Source organism: Aythya fuligula, chromosome 28, assembly GCF_009819795.1.
Source record: "Aythya fuligula isolate bAytFul2 chromosome 28, bAytFul2.pri, whole genome shotgun sequence".
Classification (NCBI taxonomy): domain Eukaryota; kingdom Metazoa; phylum Chordata; class Aves; order Anseriformes; family Anatidae; genus Aythya; species Aythya fuligula.
Genome location: NC_045586.1, coordinates 2,130,365 through 2,146,368, shown reverse-complemented (window position 1 = coordinate 2,146,368; position 16,004 = coordinate 2,130,365). Strand labels below are relative to the sequence as shown.

At 45.5% G+C, this 16,004-nt stretch overlaps 1 protein-coding gene across 2 annotated transcripts; it reads right to left on the bottom strand.

Annotated features, from left to right (window-relative positions):
- Window positions 1-3,707: 3,707 nt before the first annotated feature.
- ANP32E (acidic nuclear phosphoprotein 32 family member E) lies at window positions 3,708-16,004 on the bottom strand. Of its 2 annotated transcripts, none has more exons than XM_032204397.1 (7): window positions 15,759-16,004; window positions 13,744-13,893; window positions 13,260-13,382; window positions 11,720-11,885; window positions 10,022-10,182; window positions 8,373-8,427; window positions 3,708-6,551 (listed from the first exon to the last, which is right to left on the bottom strand). In XM_032204397.1, the coding sequence occupies exons 1-7, from the start codon at window positions 15,810-15,812 to the stop codon at window positions 6,487-6,489; spliced, it is 774 nt and encodes a 257-aa protein (XP_032060288.1). In that variant the 5' UTR covers window positions 15,813-16,004; the 3' UTR covers window positions 3,708-6,486. The 2 variants fall into 2 exon arrangements, with proteins under 2 accessions (XP_032060288.1, XP_032060287.1); XM_032204396.1 differs by having other exon boundaries at window positions 3,708-6,554; window positions 15,759-16,002.

Genomic DNA, 16,004 nt, shown 5'->3' with positions numbered 1-16,004 from the left:
CAGGCCCGTTTTCTTTTTTCCTTTCATTTTCCCTTTTCTCACCACCCTCGGGATGCATGATGTGTGTTACACCCCTGTCTCGTGTGCTTCCTCCCACTGTGGGGGTCCCTGGGGATGACAAAGGGATGCGGTGAGCACCCGTGGGGCAGAGCCAGTGCTGGACCCTGCTCAGCACATCGGGGCAAAGCCACCCCGGGGTGCACAGTTCCCGAAGACACTTCCAGGAACCTCAAATAAGATTATTTGCGCAACTGTTTTAACGGACAGAAACTATTAATCTTCAACTAGGAGGCGATGAGGAACTCTCATTTGCTCCCCCACACTCATCGATACAATTATTTTATTTGAATTAGCTTTACTGCAGGACGTGCACATCAAACGCACCATTTTAACATATTAATATAGGAAAAATACCTCTTCTTTTCCAACACAAAACCAAACATGAAGTCTGTGGTCATTTTTTTTTCTGGAACAGAATGCTTTTCCTCAGTGCAACGAGTTCCCAGCTTTTATGTACAATGTGGTTTTCTTTTGGTTTGTTGTTGCGGCCATACATTTATTTTTGGATTCTCCCTCAGTTCTGGCAGTTAAATTTGAAGCATGACCGAAGGGTTTCCTCAATTGTTTTGGGGGGCATTTTGTTTGTTTTTAAAAGAGACACTCAAAGCAGAAACCGAAGCATGCTATAAACTTTAAAATTAAAATTTTTATAAAAAAGCATTCTCCAAAAGAATAAGCTATAACTCCAGTGAAAAATCTGCCAAGAGGAGTAGCACCAGAATTTTCACTGCCGCAGGCTATGCCCTGCAGAAACAAATTTGCTGCCATCCTGCTCCGAGCAGCTGCTTTCGCTGACTTTTTTTGCTGCCATCCCGTGCATTTTGCAACCCATGGGCAGCTGCTCGCTTGCCAGTCCTGCTGATCGGCGAACAGCAAATGGCGAGCGTGAGCGCATACTTACAACTCAGGCAGCAAACCCAAGCAAAACTGAGAGACTCAGAAAGCAGAAAAGGGAAAAAATATTCTTATAACTTCTAAACTGACCTCATTCTTTTGGTTCGGACATCTGCAATGTTTATGATTGGTGAAACTGGTATGCACATTTTTAGTGCACAGCAACTCTATTGCTGCCAAAATCAACACACGCAGTATTTCGTTTACAGTTGAACGGGGCAAAATGTTCTTTTGGATAATTCACACTACTCCGTCATACAACGCAGGGTATTTTTCACTGTTTTCCAAGCCTGCATTCCTGAATCTATGTCCATCCACTTCCCCTTTATCACACAGTACACACAAAGAAGCTCGAAAGCACGCTCCCTGAAGGCTAGGGGGTGAAGGACCCTCGTGGTGGTGTGTTCTCAGCAATATGGCTTTTTGAGCTAAGTTTCACTTGGGGGAGAAGGATAATTAGCAGTCCAGGAGCAGATGGGGATGGTTTTAGATGAGCTTGTGGTTCCACCACACACCAACAAGCAGCCTCTCTGCCCTGGACCAGGGCTCAAACAGCTAGTTAAGGGAAGGTGCATGGTTTAAGAGGCCACAGACCCCACAACAGCGAGGTCTACATGAAATCAGGCAGAGCCACAGGAGGAGGGCGGTGAGGACTGGGGAAGCCATCAGGTAACCCCACATCCACCATGCTTCTAGCTCAAATATGGGCAACAGGCACATAAGATGCACCTGGAGCATGAGCTACATGAAAACATACTCTTTAAAAAAAAAAAAAAATTATCTATAGCTAGCTTATTTGTTTTTTTCCTTCGAGGTAGCAAAGCCCAGCTACACTCATCCTCCCTCATGCATAACATTGGGAACTACTCTGGGGTTCGTGTTTAATCTTGGTTTTTTTTTTTGTTGGTTTTTTTAATTGGGGGGGTGGGGGTCGGACTCGGTACTAAATTCTGCTTTTCACACCAAAACACCACGTGCTTTGTGACCAGACAGACGGACAGGACAAGCCTCTGCGAGGGGACGGGGACCCAGCCTCCCTCAGCAGGGACAAGCCAGGGGCGCGGGCAGCCGCCATTATGGAGCCACCGTTGGGGGTGGGCGGGGAGAGGGGGCGGGGTATCGCTTCAAAGCGCCCCCAGGCTTGCGCGGGACTGGGCGGGCTCGCACGGAGGGGCGGAACTGCGGCAAATCTCAGCCAATCAGCGGCAGGGACGCGCGGCTCGGCCCCTGCTGCCCGGAGCCGGGGAACCCCGTGGCTGCCGGTTTCCCGCTCTCGGGGGGCCCCGCGCGGCCTCAGGCGGGGCTGAGGGAGAGTCCTTGGGGGGGAGGGGAGAGCTCGTGAGGGGGAAGCCGCTTACAGCGTCCCTGCCCCGGAGGGAAGCGATAATAGTGGAAATAAGGAGATAAGAGCCCACAGGGGTGGTGTAAGGGGGCTGGAAAAGCGATAAAAGGGGCAACAAAAGATGAGGAAGCCGCTCAGCCGGCCTCCAGCAGGACTCGCCTTCACTGCGACAAAATGGAGGACAGAGTCCCCCTGGGGCTCCGCCGGAGCTGGGTGCGGGCTGGTGCGCTGCCAGCCCTCAGGAACAGCCCCTCGGCCAGCCGTGGGGAAGGCTTCCCCTCAGGGAGGTGGCCGCAGGGACCGTCCCGCATTTGGGAGCTGAGGCAGGGAGGAAGGTGGTTTGGTGCAGGTCACGGCAAGCCGCTCGCCTCCACCAAAGCGAGCCCACACCCACCCCTTGCCTCGAGTTTTTGCCTATTTTGAAGGCATGCCTACACAGCACCAAGTTTCCTCTCAAGCTCCCTTGTCGTGCGTGTGCCAGAATGATGTAACTCGGGTTTAGTTTGCATAAAGCCACCCGTATCCCCCCAAAGTAGGCTAAACTTCCACTGTTAAAAACAATCCTAAAGCCTCGCTTTGCCCGTTTGCCCTTGCTCCAGTGGGCAAATTGCTCCGTAGGGAGCAAGCGCTGATGGAAAGACAACTGCTTACCCTTCCCACCCCCCTTTAAAAAAAAAAAAAAATGCACACACAGAAAACCACCCATTTCTTGGCTAATCACTCATCTGGTAGAAGAAAAGCCTGTTTAGTTACTAGCTTTCTCAAGTGCGTCCAGGGGATTTTTGCCAAGAATGCTGGACTAATCCCAAAATAAAAACAATGCTATGTCTAGCTGTATAGGAGAAGCAGCTCTTCCCCCCCTTATTTTTTTTTTTTTTTAAACATTGTTCTTGAATGAGAAGTAATTTATACACACCAAGGCAGCTACTTTGAGGGAACAGCGTTAAGCTTGCGGCTCAGGCTGCCAGACACATCAAGTCACCATTTCTGAAGAGCAAAATGCAGTCTCTAGATTTTCAGTTTTGTTTCTTAAGACTCGCCAGACTCGTATAACTAAACTACACTCAAATAGTATGCATTTATAGAGTATGCAAAAGCCCTGTCAGCTCCAGCACTCATTTCTGTACTAAACTCATCTGGAAACACTAAGTGAGCCATGCAAACATCACCATGGGTTGTACATTGCGTCCTTCCTCGACCACGGCAATGTTACCAAGATCTCCAATACCATTAAGTACCATCTCTAACCCCACGACACACAGTTCTGGAGGCTTTTCAGCAACTAAAAAGACAACAGGAATGAATGATTACCTCTTACTCCGTTCCTGAAGACGGACGGTATTCTCCTCTTCACAGCTGTACATACTAAAAGAAGTAATCCAATACAATAGTCTCAATTTATTTGAAATAATTCAGTTTGAAAACTTTTTAATTTAAAATTTACAGCACACGTGGGGAGGAAACATGTTTTGTTACAACTAAAAGTTATCAGAAGAGTGCTGCAGGGTTGTTTTCTTTAATTTAACACTGTCATGGCTTTATTCAAAACACAGTTGCACAAAATCTGTTACTCCAAAGTTTAAGGAAAGAGTTTGATAAGGAACCAAAACACACTATATACATACTGCCATACAAAGAGCATTAAAATAGGACAAAACCTCTACAAAATATAAAACCCACCCTTACATATTTGCATGAAAAGACCACCCACCAAGCAAAAAAGTTTCAAAAGTTATCTGGAGGCTCTGTATTATTTATTCTTAAAAAATGCTATGCTGTTTAATTGCATGCCAAGCTGACAAATATGAAACTATACTTAGATGGTAACGCTGAGGAAAAGACAAAATTACTTAGGAAGTAAGTTTTGTGTGAGGCTCAGTTTCTGAGATGTAGCAGCCGACGCACTACACTGCAAGTTGGCTTTAGGAAGCGGTAAGTTTGCATATCTTAGGGAAAGTCTGCTAACCCCTTCTAAGTTCATTTTGTTTTTGTCACATTAGCTCATTCAACGTTAAAATTGGACTTGTTTACTGAAACAAGACCAGTTCTGAAATAGTTTTAATTCATCAAAATAGTAAATGTTTCCATTTAAAACTAATTCTATATGCATCAGTAAGAGATAGTTAAGGAAAACCCTGATAACGAAGTCCTTTAAAAGTACACGCTTATAAATAAGTTTTCAATCATTCGCTGAGGCTAAAAAAATATAGCAAAAAGGATGGGAAAACACTTCTCTATCTCAAAGCTGAACACAAAGCAACTGCCTTGAACACAGAGCCTCCATGACAAGATAGGATGTGCACTTACCTAAGGTTTCTATTCATTCAGTATTCATACACAAACACAGGAACTTAGATTGTGGTTGCAAATGTAGTTTTACCACTACTTCTCTAGTGTCTTTACAGATATTCATTAAAAAAAATGCAAAACTCATTTAGTCAGTTTATTCCCAAGCATATTGCCATCTGCCTGACTCATTTCATTCAGATGCCTTTAATGGCTGGCTATGCTTTACAGCTACATGAGAAACTATGATTTAAGGCTCTATTTGGGGGGAAAAAAAACACACACACAAGAAATTGGGCTTCGCAGAACTTCAACCCTGCAGTATCTAAACTTGATTTAAGAGCTGGAAGTCACATTTAAAGTCTGCTAGTGTGTGAAATACCTTATTAAATATTCACAAGTAACCGATCTATGGGTGACTGACTCTTACTTAGGTCCAGGAAATCTCCCTCTTCCCCACCCTTGGTGTCTTCCCCAGTTTAATGACAGCTATTGTCAGCCAAGACAGATACAAAAATAAGTCTCTTGAATAAAGCTGTGTGTGATATTTGGTTCAGTACCTACGTGAAACAATGTAAATTAGTTTTATATCAAGACTACTGTTTTAAATCCAAATCACGACTGAAAGAGGAATGCTGTATGTTTGAAATTGTTTCGCAGTGGCTCAAATAGAAAACATGAATCCCTTGGGGCAGAATTATTACGACCTGTTGGTCAGAACCAGGCTGCCAGAAAAGAGCTTGTCTGCATGTCTCCTGCACTTGCCACCAACTTGCAATGGAACAAGTTTCTGCAGCCGTTCTACATATATATATTAAAAAAAAAAAAAAAAAAAAAACAACTAATCTATTAATTAGTATTATACATGGACTTGAATGTTTTGGCTACAACCAGATTAAAAAATTTAAAAGGTGACCTGCAAAGAAAGACTAACTTATGTGCACCTTTCCCCCTTCAATGATTCTAGAAAAGGGTAAGGGGGGTTGTTGGAAAAGTGTGCTTGAAGGAGTTACCCGTTAACTTCTGCATTAGAAATGCATATATTTTATAGCCAAGCACAAGGATTGTTGCAGAATTCCTGAAGTGACAATGCAAGAGCTAAGTGAGTGAAAGTTTAACCAACGCTTTCTGCAAAAATGGTTTCAAGCTATGGATTATTTGCTTCTGTTAATATCTGCAGCGACCATGTATTTTGGAGAAAAGTTTAAGGATTACAACCCTCTCCGTTTGCCAAGATACATTCTTGAAGGTATCCCTGGCAAACACTGAACTTCTGAACAAGCAGGAAAAAAAAAGATCTTCTGAAACCCACTTAGGCTTTGCAATGCTAACATGCAAAACAGGGTAGAAGACTTTAAAAGTTACAGGAGTCACCTTTTAAAAAGCTGAAATCAGTTGTAATCTAGTTGTTGGTTTCCAATAGTTAAATCCCTGGCGAACTCAGACTCTAGTCAACTCCTCAACAGAATCAGACCTGAACTTGCCAGGTAGCATTTCTGAGTTCAGCTTTTTAAGTATAAAAACTTTAAAACCTTGAAGGAAATACATGATATTAAATCCATGGGAGATGGGTGTTTTAACTCTGGGGAAATGATAACCAACACAGCAAGCTTGTATAAAATTAAAGAGCTCCAAACAAAACTCTAGGGGGAAAACCTGACAATGGCTTCAGTGTCTATAGGGCTGAAAATTGTTTTCTACATATAGGCTCACTACCAGGCTATTTATTGTATCTTATTTGGAATGATAAAAAGGGCAAGAATAGTAAAACCACACCTCTCCTATAAAAAGTTAACATATCTTCTGTAGGGACATCTATGGTACATGGAGACATACAGATCTGCATAATCACTATTGCGTATTCTGTAACTTAAGAGTCTGGTCCTACTCGTGTCTATAACAAATTAATCATCCTCTTCCTCGCCTTCATCTTCAGGGTCTCGTTTCCTCTTCTCCCCTCGAATACCCTCTGCTAAGGAAAAGAGGTATGGCATAGATCTCATTAGGTTCTCTTCAGACATCACAAACAACGTTAAAGCATTTAGAAAAAGGCAATGGAAACAGATTGCTGTTTGCAGTTAATGCATTCACCACTGCAACATCCCTGAGTTGCTTATGGCTCTCAAAAAAGATCAGTTTACATTACCCTGAATAATTCATGCAGGCCATATTCAACTAAATACAAGCTAAGCACGTGATGTTCCATAAGGAATTATAAATACACTTCATATTGGTAAATGCTTGTTAACATATATTAAAAAAAAAATAAATTTCCATTTTAGTTTTTTTTTAAAAACATTTCCCTGACTTTCAGTTTTCAAAGGTGCATAAACTCCACCCAAAACCCATCAGCTCCTGTCCATACCAAATGGAAACCGCTCTGTTCTCTCTCTCCAGTTGATCAAGTGCTCCGAGCATCTTGCATAAAAATCTTTCAGCTTATTCTTAGAAATATGCCTAATTCAGTCAGTGGACTGTGCGCTCTTGTGGTGAAATCATGAAATGCAATTTCGTCAAATCTAATAGATTTATTTTCCAGCAGTCATTTCCTGGCTAATTAGCCATCCTGAGCGCCTACTTTGTTGTCTTAATAGATCTGAACGCTGCATTTGTACAAAGTGAGGAACTTCGCATCGCTGCTGCAGAATTTCAGTTTTTCAAGCACAAGATGCATCTCCCCAAACTGCTCCATTAAGCAGAGCATACAAATCAGGTGGGGACTAGCCTAGCGAGAAACTTTAAAAATCCCAGGATTCATCTGCATTTTACACAGCCACGGAAGAGGGCTTCAGGACTACAAGGCAACACACAACTCCACAGCTATGGATAGCTGGGAGATTAGAACATAGCTGCTAACCATTAAAAAAGTGCAGTTCTGGAACAGTCTTCTAGGACCAAAAAGAAAAAAAAGGGAAAAGCCAGCTGATTTTAAGATGAAGCTTGATACTTTTAGTTTTGAAAGGACTTCAGCAAGCAGTAATAGCACGGCAGTCCTAACCAGTGCCAACCTCACCACTGGTAACACAGATGCACACAGGAGGGTAACCCCTCCTGCCGCCCGCTACGCAGAATACCCTGGTATCTGAGCAAGATTTGAGATTAAACCTTCTGCAATACAGCAATTCCTGCTCCAGTCCGCCAGAGCAGACTAGGAGCTTCAAACGTAAGGCTGGGCCTGACCCTGAAAGGCTTCCAAACCTCAAACCACGTGGAAACACAGAGCGAGTAACGTGTTTGTCCTGTTTATTTTCTCACAGCTCCTTTTTAAGTATTAAACGATAAAATTAGTTATTGTATGAAAAAAAGGACTCAGGTAACCCACTTCTTGCAAACAGAACATCTGAAAACTAGCAAAGGAACTGCACCAGCCCACAAGAACGCCGCTTTTTCAACATCAGCTTTCTACATGATATCTTCTTAAAGCAGGATGCCACACACTGGCTTTTTTTTTTTTTTTTTTTTTTGCAAGCTTTCAACTATTTCACGTCTGACACAGGGACTGAACACAGTGAAATCAAGAAGTTACAACCACGGATAAAAAGACTAGATAGAAAAAAATACGAGGCTGAATGTATAAGCCACCAGACGGTGTACTGGATTGAGCTTGCATCCTAGGAGCTGCCTCTAAATTGAGGGTTTCACTGAGGAAGCCACTCTTAGTTTGATAAAGGGAAAAGATCCAGCTACTGCTGCTGCTAGGGCTTCGCCAGGGAAGCCTCCGTTGCGTTAAACAAGGTATTTTAATGTATTTTGAATGGATGTGACACTCGCAAATTACTAGAGGACTTACCTTCTTCCTCCTCATCACCTCCTTCTTCAACATAGTCGTCATCATCATCTTCATCCTTTAAGAAAATGGTGAAATACTTTTAAAATTGCAGTGTACAGAGGTTTGGCTGAAATGCTGATCCTGAGCAGAAATTCAAAAACCAGCAGAACAGTGAATATCTTCAGGAAATCATGGTTTCTATGCCAAATGATGTAAGTAGGTGGGGTGGGTTGTATTTTATTATTATTATTATTTTTAAGGTCATTGCTGAAAAAAAAACATAAAACAATTGACCAGCAGAATCCCCCAGCATTAAACAGTGGTGCAAGATCTTTGGTCTAGAGACAACTCTTTTCTTTCAGCTCTTCATACAGCCCCTTGACCGCCAAGTGTTTCTTCTCTAAATAAACACAAAATTCAAACTCAGCATCTGGTTTTGTTGCGCCATCATCAGAGGAGTTGAGAGCCGTGGCACTTCTAACACCTTCACAGCTCCCCGTGATTATTCCTAGCCACCTACCACACGGAGCACATACACTATAGGCCGTGTAAATAATTCCCAGTATTCCTTCATCACACACTGTTCGTGTTCACAAGAACATCCCAAGGGCTCAGCTTCAAAACAGACTTAGTTTTAGCTCCACGAATTGCGTTACAGCCTCCGAACACTACAGGAGACAGCAAATCATTAAAAGAGCCAAACAAGGAACACCAAAGAAAAGTTAGCATTGAGATTTTCTGCACATCCGCTGCAAACGCAGCTGCTGTGATGTAAACTGTTATCAAAAGTAAGAGAAAAGGATGTGATGCCCGGTTTTTGATCTGAAATTGGAGACTTGCAAGCCAAATCCACGCCGGATGCATTCTCCAACTGAAACCCTTGGAACCACGAAGAGGACTGAATCGGGGCTCCTGGGTTTTGCTTCTGTGAAGCAACCATTTCTACATGACCAGCTTATTTCTACAAGAACCCATCCATAACCTAGGCTGTTTGTTTTCTTATTAAGCGTGTTTGTTTTCTTATCCTAGCTTAATATTCCTGCATTTACTTTGAAGCACAGTATCCCCTAGGATTTTTTAAGTGATATTTTTCACAGCTTTTCAACGCTACCGCTAGGAAAGTTTTCAAGCGAGTACATAGGAAAAAAAAACACAACAGTATTTATTACAGAAAAAAATAATGACTTTTCCTTCATTTCATCTTACTTGAAGTATTGGTGATGTGATCCAACCTCAACCTTTCTGCATGATTCCATGTTGTTGCTGCATTCTCTTCTTTTACCAGACTAACATAGCTTCAGTTTTCCAAAATAAGTTAATTTATTCTACTTTATATTGCTATTTTGACAGTTTAATTGGTGGTAGCACATAGTTCCAAAACATTAGAGAAAGACGATGCTTTAGTTTACAGAGAATAAAGAGGCTCTGGCATCCTGCAGCCCTAAGGGGTGGATAGAAGTGAGGCACGTTTGGGAAGTCAGCCAGAAGCACCTTCGTACCTGACAGCCACCGCTCACGTCCAAGCCAACGCCTCCTATTTCAGCAACATTCTCCCTAAAATATCTCCCTGCATCTACACCACACTCAGTGCCTGCACGTTTAAATTAACACAGAAGTCTGTGTGCAGTTTCTCTTCATTTCTTGCATTTGGAAGAGTCGACTAACTTTACCTGAATCTCCTCTTTCATCAGGTAGGAAAGACCAACTTCCTCCTCCTCCTCCTCGCCTTCCCCCAAATCTGAACCTCCATCATCTTCATCATCTTCCTCTTCATACTCTCCTGGAGGACCAGCTTCATCCTCATCTTCATCATTGTCGTCTTCATCTCCTTCTGAAATGAAATACACGCTCATATATATATATATATATATATATATATATATATATATATATATATATATGCTAAAAATTAAATTTCATTAACTCCTCTTTATGCAAGTTAATATATGCCAGGCCAAGCTAGCTGTAACTTTTTTTTTCCACAGGGTTTTTTTTTTTTAAATGCAGGTAATGTGGGAAACGAGTATGATTTAAATAAAGTTAATCTTTGTAATTTTTTTCGCCCTTGAAGAAAGGCTACCAACTTTTTTACATCACGAGCTTCAGGCAACATTCTCGATGCCTGAAGCAGCTGCGTATGCAAACTCCTGCAAGGGAGCTGAAATTTAGTCGATGGAAGAGAAGCTTGTCTGTAGAATCAAACCCTACAAATATTTAAAGGCAAAACCAGCACAACATATTACATTTATCTGGTTTTTAATCACTCACTAGTAACTATGAAGCACCTACGGTTGCAAAGAGCTGATCTCTCATTTCTTTTCTGTCTGGAGCACAATCACATTCACAGTTGCAGCGATGTGAATTAGAAGAAGTGACAAGGTGACTGAACACTTCAATTCAGTTTCCAGTTAAGAGCCTATTAATCAATTTTCCACTACTGGGTTTATTTTCACATTCCAGGTACAGACGCTTGGCTTTCACCAGGCTGTTTTAAGCGCAGACTTCCAAACTTTGATGGGTGACTACTACTTGGCAGCAGCAGCTACTGGCTAACAACTTAAGGGCAGGAAAAAACACTGAGAAATCCGTCATAAACAGGTACGACCCAAATCTGGCTAGTTTTTCCTCTGTGTATCTGGATGGGTGTGCGACACTGCACCGTAACAGCAGCCCTGTCCTATTTGCTAGCAGCATTTAGACACGTTTTAGCTATTTTCTCCTTACAGCTTCGACTGTGTCAGTCATCTGCTGAGCCAAGGACGTTCACAGAGGAGCACACGTGCCCCATCCCTGCGATCGTATCAACGCGGGACTCGCAGCCAGGCGCTGACAGACCTGTACCTAAGGCTTTCACTTGGAATCGAACAACGGGGAAAAACACAGGAATAGCCCCATCAGTGATTAGGACTGAGGTCAGATCAAAAGGAACCCTAGGGTTTTCATACAAAAACCTCTACTGTGGGATGGGACTGAAACCATGGCCTTCATCTTACACTTCTTCCGTGGGCAGAAACAGTAAAACCAAGTTTTTCATACAAAATAACGTATTTGTCCCTTGGCTTTGTAACAGTGGTGCTAAAGTGAGTTACTACCAGCAATAATGTATTTTGAGAACGTTTCTATCTTTGCAACAATATCTTTACTCATGTTTCCTTACACTTAAGAGGCTTCCGAAAGAGCACTCAAACCTTTGACATCAGTTTTCCTTCCCTTAAGTGGGTTAACACCAAACACATTCCAGAAGCATGCCTCAAGAAGAAGAGCACAGGATGATGCTCAAGCATTCCCAAAGTCCCGATACCCCGTGCCAGATTTACATCTTTATTACAGTAAGCTATTGCTATCCACAGTTGATTTCATGAAGTTACCCTCATCATCCTCATCTTCTGAGTCTGGCGCCTCATTATCTTCCTGATCAAATCCGTCTAGGTACGTGATTTGCTGAAGCAGATCAAAAATGCTGTCTCTGTAATCCTCAAGGTTTGTAATCTCACAGCTGAACAGGTCAAGGCTCTTCAAGTTTTTAAGGTTTTGCTGAAAATAAATGAAAAGTGTTTTTTTTCCCCTCCTCTTCTTGATACAACCACATGGTACCTCAAGTTATTAGCGCTGCCGTACCCCAAATGCAGTTACCCACAGCCAGGTACAGGATTTATTTTATCCCCATCCCTTCCTATTCAGGATTTTGCTCTCCATTTGGTACAAATTTCAGTTTAACGTATTGGTTGCAGTAGCCAGATCTGCAAAAGCATTCTCACGAGGAATTCAACTCCACAGCATGCCCTACACATCCATGGAGCACCAGACCACCACGCACACACTGTGCAGCACATATTTGGGGTTGGTTTTTGTTGGTTGTTTGTTTTTTTTCCATAGCCTGCTTTTGTTCATGCAGCCATGGGCAAAAACTTAGCTCCAGCAGCCTTTCAGTAAACAGTTTGAGTAATTTAATTACAGGCATCTTGCGAGGAGCAAGCAAGAGGCACTTGGTAGGATTTATAATGACACTACCAAATTTGCTTCCCGAGCAGGAACAATTAGACAACCGATCATGATTCTTCTCACCTTCCTGACTTCACACACACACACACACAGAACGAGCCACCTGCACGGCTTGGCAAGCAGCTAAGATCAAAATAAAAGCGTTTCTTCTGTAAAGCGCTGGAACCACGCTACTTGCTCTCCTAACCGCTAGGTTAGAGCACTGCGAAAGCAGGCAGAGAACCTCGGAGAAGTTTTACAAGTATGCAGGCTGTACCAAAATCCTAATAAAAACCAGAACGCTGCCAAAATGGGCGCACAGATCGGGGAGTGACAGACGTCGGCAGCTCCCTCCCACGTTTCAGTAACCTACTACTTGCGCTGTTCAGGTACGCTCCTAGCCAGCCGCCTCAGCCACACATCCTAATCACTTCACAGTTTAATGAAAGCTTATATTTTGTCTAATAAGCAACTGCCATATCTTCCCAAACGAACACAAGAGGATTAGCAACGTGTAACTTGGATACTCTTCTATCAAAGACAAAACAGAAGCTCAAAAATCTCTTGCTCGGTACATCCCATTACGAGCAGAGGAGGAATTTTACAGCGCTACGTTTACAAGGACTGTCTCTAAAAAGCATGACATTGAGTTAATCAAGTCGGGACTGGCTGGAATACTGACAAACCTAAAATACCAGGGTCCTCTCAGCTGAGACGGCAAGGGAAAAATACGGAGAGAACATCAGACAGGTAAGAAAGGAAACTTCATTACCCCCCGTTTTCTGTTTCATTTCTCCTACTTATAAAGGTGCCTCACATGCAGCCCTTGCAGCTGTTTCAACCACTCTACTGCAGCCATTTATTGATTAAAAACCAGCATTTATTACTTTTAAATCCTCAGTTTGCCCCCTCTCGCTTCATACTTACAAGAGCTTCCACAGTGCCGAGATCTTTGATTTTGTTGCCACTTAGATTTAGATATGTGAGATTCGGACACCTTTCCGCAAGGACCTCCAGGCCTCCTGAAATGATGTTGTCGCTCAGCTCCAGCTAGCGCACAGGGAAAGCAAAGTGATTAAAGGGCTGGCTCCTGAAAATGTCTTGAAGTTTACGCTGATAATTACAGAAGTACTCCTTAGATACCCAAACCTGTGAAATCTCAAGTTTTTGGCTGGCAGAGCACAAAGCACTGCAACTCGCAGCACTCCCTCAGCACCCAGGGACGTGACCACCCCTTTCCCAGCTGAGCATTTACCACTCTAGAAGTCGTTGACCAAGCCCAATTTGGCCATAATTAGCTAGAAAAACTTTCATTGAACCCTCATAAAGCAGCCTGGGCCGTACACGAGCCCCACGAGGAGCAGCCCAGGGCTTTTCCTTCCCCACTCAGCAGGTGAGGGCCAACACCTACCTTTCGGAGCTTGCTCAACGTGGGAAGCTTGGCCAGCGACGTCAGCTGGACGTTGGCCATGCTAAGAAACTCAAGTTCTTTGAACGAGTCATTCAGGCCTTCGATTTCCCCGTTGCTGGACCGGCAGTTATCGAGCACCAACTCCGTCACCTTCAAACAGGATATCGAGTCACTCGGCAGCCGGAGGAGCGCCGCTGAGCCGCGCATCGCGCCCAAACCGCGACCCGAGAGCCCCAGCTCGGCCCCCAAAAACCAGCAGGGGAGGAGCAGCCCCGGTGTTTGAGCACCTGGGCTTCAGCTGCTGGCGTGGAAGGTGGCAAAAATGCCACCACCACCCGGTTCCTGCCCTCGATCGGGGCAGGAGCTGTCGCTGCTTTCGCACCCGAGCAGCCCACCAGCTCGCTCCTGACTTCCACACGTTTATTTGTGCGATTTGAATCGTTAAAGGCGCTCGGTTTCGTTTGGGATCCAAAACCTCCTGGCTCCGGATTATTTTAGCAGCGAGCTCCGCAGGTTAATTAAGCCCAATTAAATAACTTCCTCGTGCCGATGCCGCTAAAACAACCAGATAATCAATGCAGGTCGCACGCTTCGAGAAGAAGTAACGAGGAGCAGCTAATTAATTTAAAATCATCTCATCCTTTGTGGAGCACACCCCTCGTTAGGAAGGACATTAATAAGGCCACCGTCCCCTCCTCCTGCACGCTTTCAACTCCAGCAACCTGAAGGCTGCCTCCTCGTGCTGCAGGAGCATTTGTCAACTTCACGTGGAGTCCCAGCACCCCGGATCCCAGCACCAATGTTGGGTTTCCTCCGGGACCAGCACCCCAGAACCCTTGGGTGCACCCTTCCCAAAACCTCCAGCAGGGCAGAGGGGAGCCCCCGATGCCTCCGGCGGTGCAAACCCAGGCCTTTAGCGATATCTGCCCCCAGTAAACCCACCGAGGCACGTGCTGGCGAGCCTGAGCAACGCTCGCAGGCACTTTTGTGGATTTTTTTCCCCCCCCCCCAAGGTTTGGTCGGGCTCTCCCTGCAGCTCTGGACTTTACTCCTGGGGCGAGCGCGTTGCACCGCTCCGCAGCGTCCTCGCTGCCCTCCACGCAGGGGCATCCCCCAGGCCCACGGCCCCAAAGAAAAAAAAAAAAGCAGCTGGGGAAGCCGAGCAGCAGCCCAGGGCTTCGGCCCAAACGCTGAGGGGTTTAAATTTGTGGGTTTTTTTATTATTTTTAAAGACGTTTCCTTAGAAATGGGAAGTTGGAGGGAGGGCGCAGAGCACGGCGACGCCGCTCGGGACTTTCGGCAACTCGCTGCGGAGCTGGAGGGGGCTCAAAGCCCCGATGGGGGCTCGCAGCTGGGACCCCCCCACACCCCAAAAATAGTACCCCAAAAAAATCTCCACCCCCAAAAAAAATCCCCCTAAAAACAGCTCCGGAAAACATCCCCGAGCCCGGGGGTCGCAGGAGGTGGCCGGGAGCTACCAGGGAGGGCAAAAAACCCACAGAACAGCGGGGGAACAATAATTTTTTTAAAAAAATAAACGTTAATAGGAATAACAAGGGGGGGAAGGATGTCATTTAAGATGGACTCGGTGCGGCTGTGCCCTGTTTACGACAGCCGCGCACACGCAAGTTCAGCCCGACGAGGCGAATGGGGGGGGGGGGGGAGGAACATTTAAAACAAAAATAATAAATAAATAAACAGCGTTAATAAAGAAATAACCCCCCCCCCCGGGGCACCAACTGGGGGGAAAGTTGGGGAGGCGGCGGCGAGCCCCGACCCCCCCCCCAAACCCCCTCAAACCCCCTCAGCAAACTTCAGGGGGCGAGAAGCGGGGTCCGGGGGGGGGGGCCCAGCCACCACCCCCAACCCCCCCCCAAGCCGGGGCCGGCTCCTGCGCCACGGCTGACCCAGATTCGGCAGCAACAAGGGGGAAGCGAGGCCGGGCCCCTCCCGGCCTGGTGCCTCCGGGGAAGGCAGCGCGGCCGCCCCCCGCCCCCCCTTGGCCGGCCGCTCACCTCCTCCGGCGCCTGGTTCCTCAACTCCAGGTTGATGCGCTTCTTCATCTCCATCGCCCTCCTCCTACTCCTCGCCCTCCTCCTCCTTCTCCTCCTAGCGGCCCCGCGGCGGTGAGGGAAGGGTGTCCCCGGCGCTGCTGCTGCGGCCGCCGCCTACGAGGGAGCCGCGTGTGGGCAGGGGAAGGCCGCGGGCAGCCGCCGCCGCCGGCCCGCTCCGCGCGCAGCTCCGAGCCCTTCAATGGCCGC

Coding starts and splice junctions, on each gene's coding strand:
- ANP32E (XM_032204396.1), bottom strand. CDS start 15,812: ATGGAGATGAAGAAGCGCATCAACCTGGAGTTGAGGAACCAGGCGCCG. Junction 13,383..13,743: donor CGTTGAGCAAGCTCCGAAAG/GTAGGTGTTGGC, acceptor CCTGTGCGCTAG/CTGGAGCTGAGCGACAACAT. Junction 6,555..8,372: donor AGGTGATGAGGAGGAAGAAG/GTAAGTCCTCTA, acceptor TCTTTTCCTTAG/CAGAGGGTATTCGAGGGGAG.